At 51.1% G+C, this 16,969-nt stretch overlaps 1 protein-coding gene across 1 annotated transcript in view; it reads left to right on the plus strand.

The window, feature by feature from the left end:
• ANKRD11 (ankyrin repeat domain containing 11) overlaps window positions 1-16,969 on the plus strand; it is a 155,785-nt gene that overhangs the window by 103,896 nt on the left and 34,920 nt on the right. The window contains exon 3 of the mRNA XM_054078529.1: window positions 11,022-11,166. Within this exon, the coding sequence (XP_053934504.1) occupies window positions 11,080-11,166 (87 nt within the window). The 5' untranslated portion in view covers window positions 11,022-11,079. The remainder of the gene's footprint in view (window positions 1-11,021; window positions 11,167-16,969) is intronic.

Genomic DNA, 16,969 nt, shown 5'->3' on the forward strand with positions numbered 1-16,969 from the left:
GGCCAGGGTCCTTGGCAGTGTACTGAGCCAGGCGTGAGCCTCTGGCTTTGGCACGGCTGCAGGCAGGGACCCTGCTGGCACCTGCGGCAGCGGAGGCACCGCTTGCTGGACCAGGAATGGGGAATTTGGCTTCTGAAGCAAGACGAGCAGAAGCGATGAAGATAACAGGCAAGGTGGTTCTCCCCGTACTCCTGGCAGCCGGGAGCGGAGGGCATGTGGTTTGCTTGGAGAAACTCCCGCTTCGTTTTTTCCGCGTCGGCTGCAGCATGCAGAGCCCCACAGAAGCCACAGCAAGCATTTTTCCTGTCGTACAGCTTGTTAAATAGCAGCGTGGCGGTGGTCTGTCGTCAGCAGACGCACGGCTCCAGACGGAGCTCTGCTTCCAACTTGGTCTGAAACAATCTGGGAAACCCACAGTTCTTAGCGCTGTGTCGGGGCGCGGGGAGCCACGGTATCGTTTTAAGTAGTATGAAAAGTGTGGTGATGATTTTGCTGGGAGGGGGAGTGGCGGTGCTGGGAGGAAGCATTTGCAGTTTAAAACAGTGTGGAACCACCTCCGAGAGCAACAGCGTGCGCGTGGCTGCCCTGCAGCCCAGAAACCTGCACAGCAGACCTTCCGCAGCGCTCACTCCTCCTTCCCTTCCTGCCTGCACAGCAGCACAGACCTTTGAAACCAGCAGAAGGCTTTCCCTCCTCCTTAGCCTGGTTGTTGCCCAGCGTTGGCTTCGTGCCGTGCTTGCTCCGTGATGCGTGGTACGTTTGTGAGAAAGGCTTCCCTGTCTGAGTGCTGCCCTGGCAGAACACCGAAACTGTACGTGGCCTGGACTTCCCCCCTCACAAGTTCCTTCCATGCTTGCAGACTTCCCACTTGAATGTAAGCTCTGAATCAATCTTTTCCACATTTTGGGGGAGAATATCACACGAGTTTGATGTTTTTGCTGGGAGTACAGTGGGTTTGCAGCTTTGATGCGTTGTCCTGCCCTGGTTTTTGGTGGCAGTGGTGGGTTTGGCTGCTACGCCTCGTGGCCAGCAGTGACGCCTGCAAGTGCTAAAGGTGGGAGATCTCTGTCTGCTGATGGCCCTGGGCTTGCTGCTGGGGATCGAAACACCTGCAGAGCAGAGCTACTAACTTGGATACCTTTCTCCGGATGTGGATCTCCTGCCATAGTGTTTGGATTTTAGGAGGCAGGTTTTCCAAAGCCCTGTGTCACAGGTCCCCACGTGTGAAGCCTGTGCGGAGTCCTGGTGCTTTCGGTTGGAGAGGTCACCGGTAACCACCGGTCAGGGTTGTTATCCTTCCCGTGTGTTTCCATTATTGGGAGGCGAATAAAACTTTGAGCAATGTGTTAATAGAAGGTTTTAGGAGGCTCATATGGCGCTTCTAATGCGAGGCCTGTGTAACTGAAATCCTCTGGTTAGTTTGCAAAATCAAAGCATCCAAGTTGCCGTCTTCCCTTCTCTGCGAGAATGGTTCTGGGTTTTTCTGGTTTTGTTGCTTTATTTTTATTTTTTTTTAACTTCCATCTTTATTCAGGTCTCGCCCTGTGAGTTAAAAGCTGCCAGCAGTAGGGCAAACATATCAGATTTGCTGCAAAATAGTTTGTATGTAGGCAAAACATTGGTCTTGAGCCCTCAGTTGAAAAAGAGAAAAAGGCAGATAACTAAAGTGAAAACTCCAGTGTCTGCAGACCCCAAAGAAGAGTGAATCGGTCAAGTTCTGTGTTTGCTTTTCACCCAAAGCCCGATGCTTTCGCCTGGAAAGTGGTGATGTGTGAGATTTGTTCTGTCACCTGCTACTCGCTCCTAAATCCACCAAAACATCCCTGAGGTTCCCATTCTTGGAGGAAGCTTTGCATGTGTGCAGTGGGCATGAGGATGCTGAGATGGGGAGAGGGAAGCCGTGAGGAATTGTGCAAGAACAGAGAGGAAGAGAAATGTTTTGCTGAGATTACCCTGGTTGTTCCTCCTCACAGCTGGGAGATGTTACTTGACTGTTGCGACATCATGGACTGAGCATGAGTTTCAACGCAGACATCGCGAAGCGTTTGTTCAAATCCACCAAGGCTTGAGTGGGGCTTTCATTCGGGCGTAGCTGGTGCCGGCACAGCCTGTGCTGCCAAAGGCTGGTTGCAGCGGACCTCTGGGCTGAGGCCCTCCTTGGCTTGAAGAAGCCGGATGCAATGGCCAGGCTACCTTCTGAATACTATTTTTGGTTTCATTCTTTCTCACGTAATTAACATGCTTGGTCATCGTCTCCCCTCGGGTTTGAGGGCTTCTTTAAGTCCTGTAGGTTTCTTTGTAGTAAAAACTGGTCTTTGTCTTAGATTTTTACGTAATGAACTCAGAAAATTGGAGAGGACTGGAGCGAAAGCCTAATTTGAGGTTTTACTGTGATGTGTCTGCACATATATATAGTGTGTGTTTGTCCATGCATGTGTTTATGTGTATACAGAGAGATACACTAGGACTGAGTAGCACTTATTTAATTAAAGCAACCCACACTCCACACGACCGGGTCTCGCTACGCTGCGTGACGTCAGTGCGGATACCAGGTTCCCGGGGGCGAATGAGGCACAAAGTTATTGGTGATTTAGCCATGTAATGGAGACGCCTGTGCTAATTTAGACGGCTGAAAATAAGCATGAATGCATTCTGCTTTCTGCTACCTCCCTGAGTAGCAGATGGGGCTTGCAAGGAGCCAACATGAGCTTTCTGTAGGAATGGTGTTCACCCGCAGCTTCCCTTGGGACAAGTCACTAGTGCCAGGAATAGGAAGATGGAATGTGTGCAGGTGGGGAGCGTGGAGGAGCCTCGGCCTGGCTGAGGATGGAGCGGATTGTGCCGGCAGACCCTGCCCGCCTCTTTTGCCTGGGTTCCCAGGCTGCCAACAGGATGGTGAGGTTGGTGACGCAGCTCAACGGCCGGGGCACCGCCAGTCGCTGCTGCTTCATCTGCTGCCCTTTTGTTCACTGTGATTTTGTCAGCATCAAATCCAGGGCAGCGATGGTCAGGATTTCTCTGTTCTAACATGTTTCTCTGTCTTGAAAATCATGCCTAGCTTGTTTTTGGGGCTTGGCTGATTCTCATGAAGCCCTTGAGCTGCACTTAAGCAGAGCAAACCACAGTGAGCCACAGCCGTAGCTCCCTGCCGGGCACGGGGAGGGCAGAGCCCAGCTCCCCAAATGATCCTGGGAACAGAGCAGATCGTGCAGATCTGTTGCTGTCTGTTAAGTTTTGCCAGAACAATGCAGCCCTGGGGAATCCTTGTCTTTCCCCGCTGGTGGGCCCTTCAGAATGGGGTCTCAGCATGTTGCATGAACCACGTGTGCCGTGGAGGCTTGCCCCACTCGCGTCGGGGAGAGCTGCTGGTGAAGGCTTTGCACTGCTTGCACCTCTCAGCCCATCGGAGTTATATTCCTTTCCTGGCTTCCACGTGCAGGATAGTTGGTCTGTGCTTTTTCCTCTTAAATGCATGTAACATGCAAACACTACGCAGTCTGCTTAACATTAGCTTTGCTGATCCCTCTGTAGGTGCCTAGTGTTGTTTTTTGTAAGTCCTTAGCATGTATTTATGGGGAAAGGAATATTTCCCTGATTATGCAGCAGCAGTGGGAATGTCCGAGTGGAGTTCATCACTGTGAAGAGTGCAAGAAGTCCAGCAGATGATTGTGTTGGCGGGCACGGTTACAGCTCTTTCCTGGCTGAAACCTGACGGGTTTCTGTGCAGAGCAGAGAGGAAACGGGTCAAGTGCGAAGCCCACCCTCTCTGGCAGGTTTTGATCTGAGGTGGTGATCCTGAGCCATCCCACAATCGCACCAAGAGGACAACAGTGTCATAATTGGCTCCTCCACTCTGACTAATGGTGGTGCGGCAGGGCTGTACGCGCTCCAGCCTTCCTGTAACACACCGGCCGCTCCAAAGGTTTCCTCATCGCAGCTGATCCCGCTCCCAGACCGCAGCTCAGAGAACCGACTGAAACAACAGTTTTGTAACCTTGGCCAGAAACCAGATAATCAGCGGCATCCAGAAATGTAACAACATCAAGAGGCAGCTGCGTACAGATAATTGAGGGAAGGGTTTGTGGGAAAAACAGCTCCCAGAGAAACCGCGCGGGCAGAGTGGTTGCTCGTGGTTGCAGGGTACTGTCAGGGCTCGCTTTTATTTCAGTATTCGTGTATCCCAGGAACGGCCCCAGCCGGGGTGTTCTGAATCACAAGGTGGGCAGAAATTTCCAGATGTAATCTTGTTCAATAGCAGCACTGAGTGCAGCAGGAGAACTTAGAGCTGTCATGATTTGAGACCACTGCCGGATTGTCAGAGGCAGGGCAGGAAACAGTACTTGCAGTTTACGTGCAGAGGTTGTGGTTTAACCCGTTAGCAGGGAGGGTTTTGTGTAGCAAGTCATTGCTGGAGAACCGTTGAGGTTGGACTTCCACTGTGCCGAGCAGGGCTTTGAGCATCATCTTGTCTGTGGTCCTTGAAGCCGTGGGTGCACGTCCACGTGCATGAACCATTCAGCAGAGGCTGAGCTTCTCTGTTGCCTTATTTCCTGCAGGTCCTCCCAAACACTGGGAAGAGGCATCTGTTTCACAAATGATTGAGACACTCATAGCTGCTTTAATTTGTGTTACTGAGTCTTCTTGGCTGGTGTGTGTTTGAGAAAGCGAGCCAGCCTTGCCTGAGCCCCATGCAAATCCATCCAGCTGTGGGCAGTTACAGGCATATCGGGAAGCTCTGTGGGAGATGGCAGAATAAATATTTGTGAAAGGTAGAAGAAAGGCCAATTATTGTGGGAACCAGGTACTGATTTTGAGAACAAGCGAGGAGAAACCATGCAAAGAATTGAAGAAAAACGTTTCATTTGTAAACTCCTGATAAAGAGTGACATCGCCCCTTCGAAAGCCGGGAATGAAAAGATAGCGAGTTCCCCAGGGAAAAGAGAGATGTTGAGTTGAAGGTGAGGGGATGGCAGAGCTGTGAAGCTGGGGTAGCCCCAGATGCGACACCAGGCAAGTGAGCTTTCCAGCTGGCTGCATCCAGAGCAGGGAAGTGCAGAAATCTCTGGATTTCCCTTGTTTAGGTAATGGCTGTAAGAATTAACACCTTGTGCCGCAGTATCTTATTAATAGCTAATCTTTGTGATTGCCCGTTGTAGGCTGCTGAATGAAACACACCTGTGTTTGCACTCCTGGCTTGCAGGCCTCCTGCTGCTCTTGGAAAAGATGGACTTTACTCTTCCGGAGCCGAGCTGGAGCACAAAGAACAGTTGTTCCTCGTTCCCCAAAGCACACATCCTGCTGGTGCATGTGGGCAGTGTTCGGTACTAGTGATGAGTTGCACAGGCCTAACAGGTAGAGGGAAGCTGGTGAAGAGCTTTGGGGTTGGTAAAGCAGCAGTGAAGAGGAAGTGGTGGTTGGTTGATGGTGTGATGATGCCTTTGTTGAACCTGCAGCCTGTTAGTGCTGTACACTGTGATTTTAGTGCAGACCCAGCTGGTGCTGCCGCACTGCACAGCTCAGAGACGCCTTTGCTGGGGTGACAGAGTTTGGTGAAGGTATCAGCAGGAGGATGGAGAAGGGCACAGCTCAGCCTGTTGAAAGACCCCAATTTCAATTTTTCTCCCCGTGCTTTCCAGTGCTAGAGTTGAGAGATCAGAGTTTGGGCGTGATCTACCAGAGTTGTTATTTTAAAGCAATTTTCAAAGATTTGAGGACACCTATTTTTATGGGACAGCATCCTCAAAAGGAGCCTGAGATTTTAAAATTTTCGTGCTTTCAAGGGGCCTTGTTCATATTCCAACCTTTTCAGACCAAACAAATGTGTTGGATTTGTGCAAATAGCATCTGCGCCTCTAATTGCCATCCTCACATCTGAGTTTTTTGTAACGGGTAAGAGCCTGCAGCCAGCTTTCTTCTTATTGTCTGGCATTTAAAGAAGTCTGCACAATCTTTTTAGCTCCAAGCTGGCAGGGTATGGGCAGGCTCCAATACACAAATCTTGGGCATGAGCTCATTTGTTGGGGCCTCAAATAGAGATGGCAGGAGCCCGGCTGGTCTGCATGCAGCAGGGCGAGAGAGGCTGTGCAGGGAGCTGCTGGAGAGCAGGGTTGGAAGGATGGGATGAGCAGCCCGTGGTGTGGGCAGAGCCAGGGAATGCTGTCTCTCTGCCTTGGATGTACACTAAAAGTGTTTTAGGACTTCAGCAGTTTGCATTTTCTCTCATCACTGATACGGCTGTGGCTCGCTGTGCCCATCAGTGCAGGAGGGGTAGGGATGGGGTTTTGAATGTGCCGCAGGTCCATTGAGTTTTATTAATGAGGAATCTCCTGTCAGGCATGGTGTTGGCATTGGCTGGCTGGGGCTTTGACCATGTATGTCTGAGCCCATCCCAGTTTGTCCGTTGCCTTCGCCAGGAGGCTTGTCCCGGCTAATGAATGCCACTGGTCCCATGGTGCTCCCAGACGGCTGATGGGGCTGAGCATGGAGCCAGCAGTGCTCTGCTCCTCCTCCTCCTGCAGCTGGGAGGGACAGATGACCCCCGCATTTTCCCTTCCTGTCCCTTTTGGGACCATTGCCTTTTGAGGTCCTCCACAGAAACATTTGGTCTCAGTGTGTGGCTTTGGCTTGGCGTGTCTTGAGCAAAGTCAAAACTATTTTCAACTGGTTCCTCACCCCAGCAAGAAAGAGGAAAGGATGATGTGTGTATGTGTGGTATGCATGATGGGGCTGGTTCTGCAGTGCCCTGACATTCCCAGCCGCCCTCGCTAACACAGCTCCAGCCCCGCTCCTGTTTTTCCACCATCCGAAAGGGTGCCCTTGGTGCTGTGGGAGCCCTGGTGTGCCCCTGCCCTATGGGGAGGCAGCGGCCAGGAGGGACCCAGGCAAGAGGAGAGCCTTGCAGCCCTTCTACCCTCCACACAGTAGGACCAGACTGGGTGTTGTGTCTGCTTTTCCAGCTTTCTCCCTGTAGGCAAAGTCCTGTGCGCCATCCTTTGGCAGCTGGGACCACCGTGGCCTTCCCTGCTGGCACCTGGAGCTGCTGGCTGGACTCAGCCACCCCGAACCAGCTGGAGCTGCAGTGGCCAGGCCAAGTGCTAAGGTAGACTCCCCCTCTCCATAGCTGCTTTCCCAAGGGAGAGGCGTGGGACTCACCGGCCAGGCCGAGGGGCTGTCACGCAGGGGAAGACGCGCGCAGCCAGGGCTGGCGGCCAGCCAGAGGTGTACAGCTCCTTTGTTTTCCTGGAGAAGTGCGAGGAATTATATTCTATTGAGCTCCCCCGGTCTCCCACTTCTCATTGTGTGGCAGACATGTAATTATCTAGTTCAAGGAGCTTAGTTAATTGTTTACAAACTATGAAGGGTGAGGATCGTCTCCTGGTAGGGAGGTGAGGTTGAGGGGAGGAAGTCGTGGAAAGGGAGTGTCTTGTCCAGCTCCCAGATTAGGAGGGACTGAAGCCAGATTGTCATTCTGCAGCCCTGGATTTGCGACTTTGAAATGCTCCGCGGTCGCTCCCATGAGCTGGGGCTAGATAGCTCTTCCAGACCAGGAATTTGTACCTCCCTTCTGACTCTTATTAAATGCTTAAAAATGAATCGAAGACTACGAGCGTTGTTGGTAATTGTTGTGCAAATGTAATACTCCCTCCAAGCTGTTCAACAGGCCAGTGCTCTGTTTACACGGAGAAGCAGCCAGCTTTCCAAGTGTAATGAGTCAGCGAGATGAACAGAAGGGGGGCAGAATTAATCTGGCATCCGTCTGGCCTTTTCTCAGTTAAACAGGTTTTCGAAGCTCCACGTCAATAGGTACCTACCCCGGTTACAGGCAGCCACAAAGGCAGCGGGAGCGGGCACAATTTTTTCGAGAGTACATTGATAGCGTGCAGACCATGAAATGGTTTTAGCGAGGCGCTGGAACCGACACGTGTTTAATTTTTGGCTGTTCATGGTTGGGAGCAGAGGATGCCCTGGTCTCAGCCGCGCTGGTCGCTGTGCTCTGTCTGGCAGCAGTGAAGCTGCTTGTTTTTAATATCCTTTGCAAAGTACAGATAAATTCCCATTACCTGGTACATCATCTGAATTTCCACTCCTTAGATTTGCAGTGAATATTGAAGTGAGTCAGTTCGGTGTGTCCTTCGCGCTGACCCGGGGCTCCTGTGAGCCCCTGCCTGCTCCCAGGCACACACGAGGCACTGGCACCTTTCTCCTGTATCTGCACCGTAACGAGCACTACGAGGGGAAAGAATGCTTAAACTGTACAAATTGATGGCTGAAAGAGCAGAGCCGTAAATGGCTGAAGCTGCTCCTAGAGGAAGCAATTCCAGCGCCTGGGACCTCATTGGTATCCAGCATTGAGAGCTTTGGAGCAGTGCCTTTGGTGGAGAATCACAAGTACCAGGAGAGCCACCCTGCTGGAGAACATGACATCTAGAGCCACTGAGATGATCCGAGGGCTGGAGCACCTCCCGTTTGATGATAGGCTGAGAGGGTTGGGGTTGTTCAGGCTGGAGAAGAGAAGGTGCTGGGGAGACCTCTGAGCAGCTTCCAGCCCTGAAAGGGCCTACAGGAAAGCTGGGGAGGGGCTCTTGATCAAGAGTGCAGAGATAGGACAAGGAAGAATGGTTTTCAGCTGAAAGAGGGGAGATTTAGATGAGATCATACAAAGAAATGTTTTCCCTGTGAGGGTGGGGAGGCTCAGCTTGCCCAGAGAAGTGGCAGCTGCCCCATCTCTGGAGGTGTCCAAGGCCAAATTGAATTGAGATGTCGCTGCCCATGGCAGGGGAGTGGAATTAGATGGGCTTTAAGGTTCCTTCCAACCCAAACCATTCTATGATTCACTGCTCTCGCTGCTGCTGAGCCCCTGCCTGGGTGTGTGGGAGCGCCGGGGCCAGGGCTGCTCGCTCTTGGCTGCAGGTTTTGTGAGCTCCAGACTCTCTGTGGTGCCGAGCGTGCCTGAGGACGGCTGAGCTGCCTTTTTAAGGTGCTGTTTTCAGTCAGCCTTCGTGGTGCTTGAACTTTGGCACTTGTGCTGGGCCGCAGGCCCTTCAAATGATGAAGAGCAGAAATTTGGAGAGTAGATCTCTGCAGTCATTCTCTCACTCTAATAGAATATTTTCTCTTTGCCTTTGCTCTTTATGGACATGCTGGGTTGGCGTACTGAATTTTCTGCAATTCCCCTCCTGATTTTCCTTCCCAGCTGCAGTGGTGAGAAGGGCTCATCGACCTGTTTGTGTCTTTGCCGGTTCAGATCCTTTCCTGCTCTCACATCCAGTAGGAAAGGGCTGGTGGGCTCCTGGCTGGAAATCCTAAAACTCAGCATCGCAGCTGTGGCTGCATCGAGCAGGGGGATGTGAAGAGGCTCAGCACTTGACGCTTCCGTTCCTAAATACGAGCAACTGTCCTCCGATAGTGCAGCAAAGGAGCTGGGGCTGAGGATTAGCTGCCTTGGAAAGCAGAGTTTCCTGATGAAAATGCCAGCACCGGGAGATCGTGTCTCTGTCAGTGGCCGGTGCTTTTGTCTGGGAATTTGTGCTGCTGCAGGGCTGGGCTGGGGCCTGTGAATCACTTTTTGAAAAAAAAAAAAAAACCCAAAAAAACCAACAAAACCAACAGTCCACAAATCAACTCGAAGGGCCCTGAAGCCTCTGAAGCGTAAATGAAACATGTAAATTATGAAGGGATTTCCAAGGAACTTCTAAAACACACGGCTGATGAAAGCACAGGGCTAGCGTTTCTCCAGCTGTTATCTCCCTGTCCTGCCCTGGCCGCTGTGGGGACCCAGCACCCGGCACGGTGCTGTAGGGACCCAGCACTTGGCAGGATGCTGTGGGGCTCTCCTGGTGCTGCCCAGTTCGTGATTCAAGGTCCACAAGGCTTCATCCCCTGGCCCCAAGCAGGCGGGAGGGTTTGGCTCCTCTCCTCTGTTTTCTTTCTCTCTCCCCGCCCACAGAATTCCCATCTTGTGATGGAGCGCTGCATGACTTTGTTCCTGGACAATTTCCTGCAATTGTAGCCCTGCAGAAACCCAGCCGCTATTATAAGAAGTTAATGGGTGCGATGTGTAGTGTTGTCAGGTGGCAATTAGCCGGGGAGAGAGTTTTCAAATGGTGCCTGTTCAGCATAAGTACAATGAGACCTTTGCTGCAGGGATTGATGTGGGTCACTTCTCGGAGATATACTGTTGCACGGATGCTTTTTAGCCTCTGGTCTCAGGAGAGGAGATATTTTTGTCCACCTAAAAAGGCCTCTCCTGCCTCAGCTTCAGCCGGTATTTCTGATCTCCATTGCAGCTCATGCTTTGCTATATTTCATGTCAGTTGTCTTTTCAGCCCTGTAACCAGGCAACACATGGCAGGAGCAGGGAGTGCTTTGTTGTTCTCCAAATTGTCTTACCTAGGCCAAGGCACGGCGGCAGCGCTGGTGCTAGGTGAGGAGCCCATGGCAAAGCACTGCGGGAATGCTGTGCCCCCTTGATGCTTTCTCACCTCTTCTCATAACGGTGAAACGTTCAAAAAGTGTGTTTTATAAGTAGGTTTTGTAATTGAGTGAGGTATGTGCCCATCCTGCAAGTGTCTTGGAATTCAGTGTGACAAACTGGGAGAGCTGGGCTGTCCCTGCCCCAGGCACGTACCCAGGGGGTTCATCCCTGTGTTCCTGCACTCTGGATGGAGCTGTAGCTGCGAGAAGCTTGTTGAAGCCTTAGAGTGGTGCTGTAGATGAAGAACAGGAAGGATATTGCTCTCTGTTTGGGCAGGATCCATTTTAGGCTGCCCTTGCACACAGAACAAGCTGTGTTTGCAGCTGCAGGTCCCAGCTTGCTTCCCATGCAGAAAGTGGCAGAAGCCAGCAGTGGTTTTGCCAGCTCTGGTGTGGGGTGCACAGCATTTGGAGGTGCTCTACCATCCTGGTGTTATGGTCGAAGAGTTTGGTGGGGATTTATTCCCATGGGAAGCATCTTGCCTTTTACCCACCAGTGGAAGGATCCTTTGGAGATGTCTAACTTCTCTTTTCCTCTCTCTAAACAGACGGTTGATGATGAGGCGATGGCAGCATAAATGAAGATCAAGTAAGGAAGGCAGAACGATGCCCAAGGGTGGGTGTTCTAAAACACCACAGCCAGAAGATTTCTCTCTCAGCAACGACATGGTGGAGAAACAAACAGGGAAAAAGGTAGCGTGTTTGGTTCACTTTCCTTCCTTGAGGGGTGCTGCCTCTTGTGCATGATGTCTTCAAGCTGTGGCAGGGTTTCATGTGAAGGGAGATTGCAGTGGGCTGATATCGCTGGAATCAAACCTGTGTATTGGCCCTCTGCCAGCTGATGGGGTCCGCTTGATTTCTTGGTGGGTGCAAGACTTCCCGGGAAGCGCTACAGCCATGTAGACCCGACTCAGTAAGCAGCGGGGGGCGGTTTGGAAGATTCTCTTCTGCAAGTACTGTGCATTTCTCAGGCTTTCTGCAGCTGAGCTGTGGAAGGAGCGAGCAATGCAGTGATCTCGCAAGTGTGTGCTGTGCGAGGGAGGAGTTTCTTCTCCTCCTCCTCCTCCTCTGACTGTAAATGCCGCGTCTGTGTCAGACTCAGCTGGTCTTGCTTCACCCAGCAGCCCGGGCTCTGAGCATGGCCTGAGCAGGACTCACCGCATGAGCTGCTCTGATGAAGTTACAGCTGTGGAGGTTTTATTTGAAGTGTTCTGACTGGACTTGAGGTGAGGTTACTGAGATGAAATCCGTGTTTAAAGATAAATAAGTTCATGCTTCTCTCCTTCATTTCCAGATTTCTCATCTTGCTCCACACTTAAGTTCTGCCTCCTCTCATTCAGCCTTTTTTCATCCTTCTCAGTGTCCGTAGTTCCCAGGAAACAGTTGTGCAGAAAGCTGTGTGCAAATGTTATCTTTAAATAAAAATGAAAATCTACATTTGCTGTATTCTGCTGTGGAAACAAGTATCATAGAATCATCTAATTGTTTGGGTTGGAAGGGACTTTAAAGATCATTCAGTTCCAACAAATCATCAGCTTCCCTTTTACCTCCTTGCTCCAGTTCCTCAGCATTTCCCCCAGAGTTTCTGCCAGGTCCCTGGAGCTGAAGCTGAGCTCTGCGAGCACCAGCAATGCTGCTCTGTCGCTCCCCCTTCAATCCCATTGTGCTGATGATAGTAATTCTTCTTATGATTGAGATCATATATTGACAAAACAAGGAAAATTACAAATAACCAGTGGGGAAAACCCCAGGCACAAATTGGGTTATCGAGCACACTGGTAGCACCCGCTCTGCTTTCTGTGTCTCCTTACACAGGGCCAATTCAGAAGCCACACCGAGAGCAGGAGCGTTGCTTCTAGGAAGGGAGCAAAAACCAGGAGCAGGGCTGTTTGGGGTGAAACGGCTGCCCCATGGCATCAGGAAGATTCCAGCATTTACCCTGGCAAATGAGGCTGAGCCCCGCAGCACAGAATATGTAAATACAGGGTTTTGTCTGTGCTGCGTAAGGAGCTTAAAGTTGGCGCAGGTGCTCTGGGAGGGAGCGGATCAGTTATAATATGAATCAGCTCCCATTTTATTTCATCCACTTGCAGCAGCTTGAAGGCTGCTTGTTATTTACAGAGCAGGTTTGTCGAGAGGCGCTAGGGATGCCGGGAACTGGAGTTATCTCCCGCTGGCTAAATAACTAGGACACAAATAATTTCATGCTTCCCATTCAGAGGCGTCGGCGCAGACCTGCGGAGAGCGGTGTTGAGTAAGGATGGGCAAGAGCCTTTCTGTGTACTTAATTCTGGTCTTCTCAACAGAGAGGAAACTTGCAGGCTCCTGTCCTCAGGACTCTGAGCTGAGATCCCTGTGTGAATGGCTGAAAGACATGGTGCAGCAAGTCTCCCTGTTCCCAATTAACTCTGAAGTGAGAGCTGAAGCAGTGACTAAGGGTAGAAGCACTCGGTCATTAGACCTCCTTCCAGACGCTGTTGTACCTGCCTGTCAGCAAGCTGCTGCTTTTAATTTATCTTGCCTTTGTCAACACTTTCAAAGGGCTGAGCCTGCGACTTGGCACGCAGAGGCTGGCTAGGGAGGCAGAGGGCAGCTGCGGCAAGGTCTGAGCTGTGCCACACAGAGGAGCATGTACCCACCGGGGCTGCCTGCCGCGGCACGCAGGGCGAGCAGGGCCAAGCAACCACTCCATGGCCACTGAAATGTTTCCCTCTCAATGGGAGCTTCATAGGAACGGTTGTTTTAACGTTAAACGGGCTTTCTGTCTTTGGGCTCTGAAGTTGTAGAACTGAAGGCAGGTAATGATGCAGGATGCTCAGCGGTGCTGGTGTCGTGGTAGGCAGAGTGCTGCGGGAAGCATGCGAGTTCTGTGCTTGAACATGATACACCCGGGGCCCTCTGGGAGATCGCCCTTTCTACAGAGGGTTTGTGCTCTGTGGAAGAGTGTGAGCCACTGCTGTTCAGTTGTAGAGCTAATTATAAGAGGGAACTCCTCCTCACTCACCACTCCCTGCCCGTCCATGGGAAGGAGACAGTAACTGGTGAGATATTGCATGTGCTGCTGCAGCCATGAGAGCAAAGTGGTTTAAAGGCTGTGTCTGTGTTCCTGTCTGTGGCCAACAGCGTTAGATGCTTCATCTGCTCTGCTGCTGTTGAGTGAGGAGCTGTTTCTCCCGGGGTTAGCAGAGGCAGCGGGCGGCCGGTCGGGCCCTGGCAGCCTTATATGGCTGCGCACAGCATGCCCGGGGCAGGAGCTCCTCCTGGTTGAGTTCAGTCTGAAGGGTTTTGTGAAAAATATGCTTGCCATATATGAATAATTCTCCTTTCTGGTGTGGATCCACAGATCCCCATACCAGAAGCAGATTACTCATGACTTAGGCTGAGCAGAGCACCACAGCAAGAATTATATCCATTGTCAAAACCATTTCCTGATGTGCCTGGGACTGCGTGCTGCGAGGTTACACCGTGTGCTCAGAGGCTGCGGCGGAGGATTTGTCTCTTTATGGGGAAACGTTCCCACTTGCACAGTCTGAATTGCATTTTTGCTGCAGTGGTTGAACACCGAGCAGAACAGCGCTTGACTCTGGATTTTGGACTTGCTTGTCGAAGCTGGCAGAGGTTAAGTGAGCACGCTGGGCAGAGATGGCGTTAGGGAAATGGCTGAGGGTGCTGCCTTCCTGCCCTTTCTTGGGTGACAGGGGTGGTGGTTTCTCAGTCAGGGAGCCTTGCTGTGGGGACATGGTACCTTGTTCATTCCCATATTGGATCAAACTCACTTGGCTTCCACAGGAGTGAAAGGGGAAAACTGTACTTTTTACCCGTAATCATTTTAGTGACATGAATACCTTTCACTCCCATTTCATTATTTTGCTTGCTCTTCAAAAAAGTTTTTACTTTTTCTCCTCACTCTTCTCCCAGTTCCAGAAAAGGGACCATAGTCCTTATTTCCCAGTCCTTCATGAAACCTCTTGAAATGTTAGGGCTTTCCTATGCCGTTCGGTCGAGTACCAGACTGTGCGTCCAGCACAGAGCCACTCACATGGCCATGACACGAGCAGAAGCACTGAGTGACTTAGAGACAGAAGAGACGATATTTCAGTGAGGATAGGGGCCCTGAGGTCACTGTGGAGTAGTGTTTCTTAACAAACCTCTCTGTCTGAGGCACACAGGAATGGGGTTTTGGTTTCAGTTGATTCCATGCTTCAAATGTTCTATTGCAGCATTGGTAATCACACAAATTCAGGGTTATGAGGCAGTGGAATGGCCGGCCCAGGGAAGTGGTGGGGTCACTGTTCCTGGAGATGTGCGAAAGATGGGCAGACGAGGTGCTCAGGGCCATGGTTTAGTAGTGGACAGGTATGGTTGGGCTTGATGATCTCAAAGGTCTTTTCCAACCAAACGATTCTATGATTTCAGACTTATTGAAACTTTGCATGTCTGTGTTTTACTCTGGTTTTGGAAAGGTTACAAGAGACTTAGGTCTAGGGGATGCCAGTGTTTGGTTTCCACCACATCCAGTATGCTCGCTGGGTAAAATTCTGCCCATTCCTTTTTGTAACGCGGGCTGCGAGACCTTCTTCTGCCTCTTCTCTCCCCACCAGGAGAAGCCTGTTCAGGAAATGGCTGACTTCTGTCTGTGTTAGCACAGGGAAACTCCTGCTCTCTCAGCAGTTGCTTAGTGCAGCGTGTTTTGCCCAAGGCAGGAGTTTGGCTTGCCAGCTTGACATGGGGCATCACCACGGGGCACAGGTGCTGAGTCCTTGCTCCTTCTGAGCTTCTCTCTTCCCAGGTTACCTGGTTTTGTTCCTTGCTGCTTACTTTTTTCCTAGCATTGCAACCTGGAATACTTTGAACTCATTTTGGAGAACAAAGAGCTTTGGGGATTTCCATCGTTGGTAATTCAAGTCTCTGCGTAAGTGGCTGGGATGTGAGTCAGGCTGTGTCGGCGCTGAAGTGCTCTCGGCGGGCGGGCAGAGGCCGTGGTTCGGAGTGCGTGTGGGCACTGCTGGTGCAGCCCTGCCTGCAGCCTGTACGGACACAGAGGGGAGGAGGAGGCTGCAGACGCGCAGCCCATCAGGTGAAGCAAGCAAGAGACTGCCTCAGCTTCTCTGCTGGAAACACACGCTTCTTTCTGTGGGCTTGGATGTGGGTCTGCGTTGCAGAATTCGGCACCTGAAAGAACTACATGTTTGGTGTTGCTCTGAAAACCCAAGTTAGACAATCGGCTGGCCTGGCTGGAGTTCTGCGTGAGGGTGAAAAGTGGCTTTTGTCTGAATATGTCATGATGACCTGAGCAGATCGGTATCAGGGGCTCTCCTGCTGATTAGAGATCCTTGTCGTAAAGAGAAGTCAGCACAGCCGCAGTTAAGCACTTCCAGTCCACGCGCTGCATTCGTGGCTTACGTTGTCATAGCATCTCCCGCTGGGCAGCTTCTGGGGGCCACTCTGCAAACTGTGACCTCTTGAGAGCAACTTCTGATGCGTCTTTTAGTTGTAGCAAGTGTAACTGGAGGTGGGTTTGGTTATTCATATAGTAAATCTTACTAATACCATAACGTGACGGTAGGGAGTTTTCCTGCAGTCTTGGTCTCTGTCTGCCCTTTGCCAAAGTGGCTTTCTTTAACACCTACAAAGGGGAGCTTGTTTCTGTTGCTGAGCTCTCGGCAGCGCCCCGTTCCCCATACTCCCTCTCTTACTCGTGGCAAGAACTGAACCCGGCCTCGGAGAGCCCCGGGCCTGTCTTGCACACAGATGTTCCCACGAGTTTCTCTGCAACATCGATGAATTTGGATTTGTTCCCTTTGTGAAACCTGATTCTTGTACCTTTTGGATGAGTCTGAGCTTACTTTAAACATGAGATGACCTAAAAATGAAAACAGCTTTTACTGGAGAAAAGGACTCCATTCTTCATTACAAGATTGGAAAGAATTAGGGAAGTGAACTTAAAATAAGAAAATGAAAATGCGTGTTATTTTCAGGAATATGACTCTCCAAGCTGCCTTAATTTCTCTGCAGTGGTTTCAGTGTAGCTGCCTACAGGCCTGCTCAGCAGGTCGCTGCTTTCCAGGGGGAGCAAAGTTTGGATCTTTGTTGCTCCAATTAGTGTAAAAGGTTATCATTCTGCTACAATACAAATTAATCCTCAAAGCAGTGCCAGGACTGCCGCCACTTCCTTCGTTCCTTGGTATTTAATTTTGCTGAACTTACTGGCTTAGCAGCTCCCAGCATTAAGGCAAATGCAAACGAAGCGTTGCCTGAGCGTGCCCGACGTTGGGATTCACACAGCCATTTCCAGTTCCACGCTGGCCTCACTGTCTCGTCTGGGAAGGGGTTTTGCCTAATTCCCCTCCTCTTTGTCTCTCCTCCAACATGGGGCTTTTAACAACATTGCAATAGCTTTGTAGGACGTTACATTTTGACTTGTCTGCACTTTTCCTCATTCCTGGATATGCAGAGATCCCGTATGGCGTTAATACAGCAGGCAACGGACCTGGCT

The sequence above is a fragment of the Cuculus canorus genome, chromosome 13 (genome assembly GCF_017976375.1).
Source record: "Cuculus canorus isolate bCucCan1 chromosome 13, bCucCan1.pri, whole genome shotgun sequence".
NCBI lineage: Eukaryota > Metazoa > Chordata > Aves > Cuculiformes > Cuculidae > Cuculus > Cuculus canorus.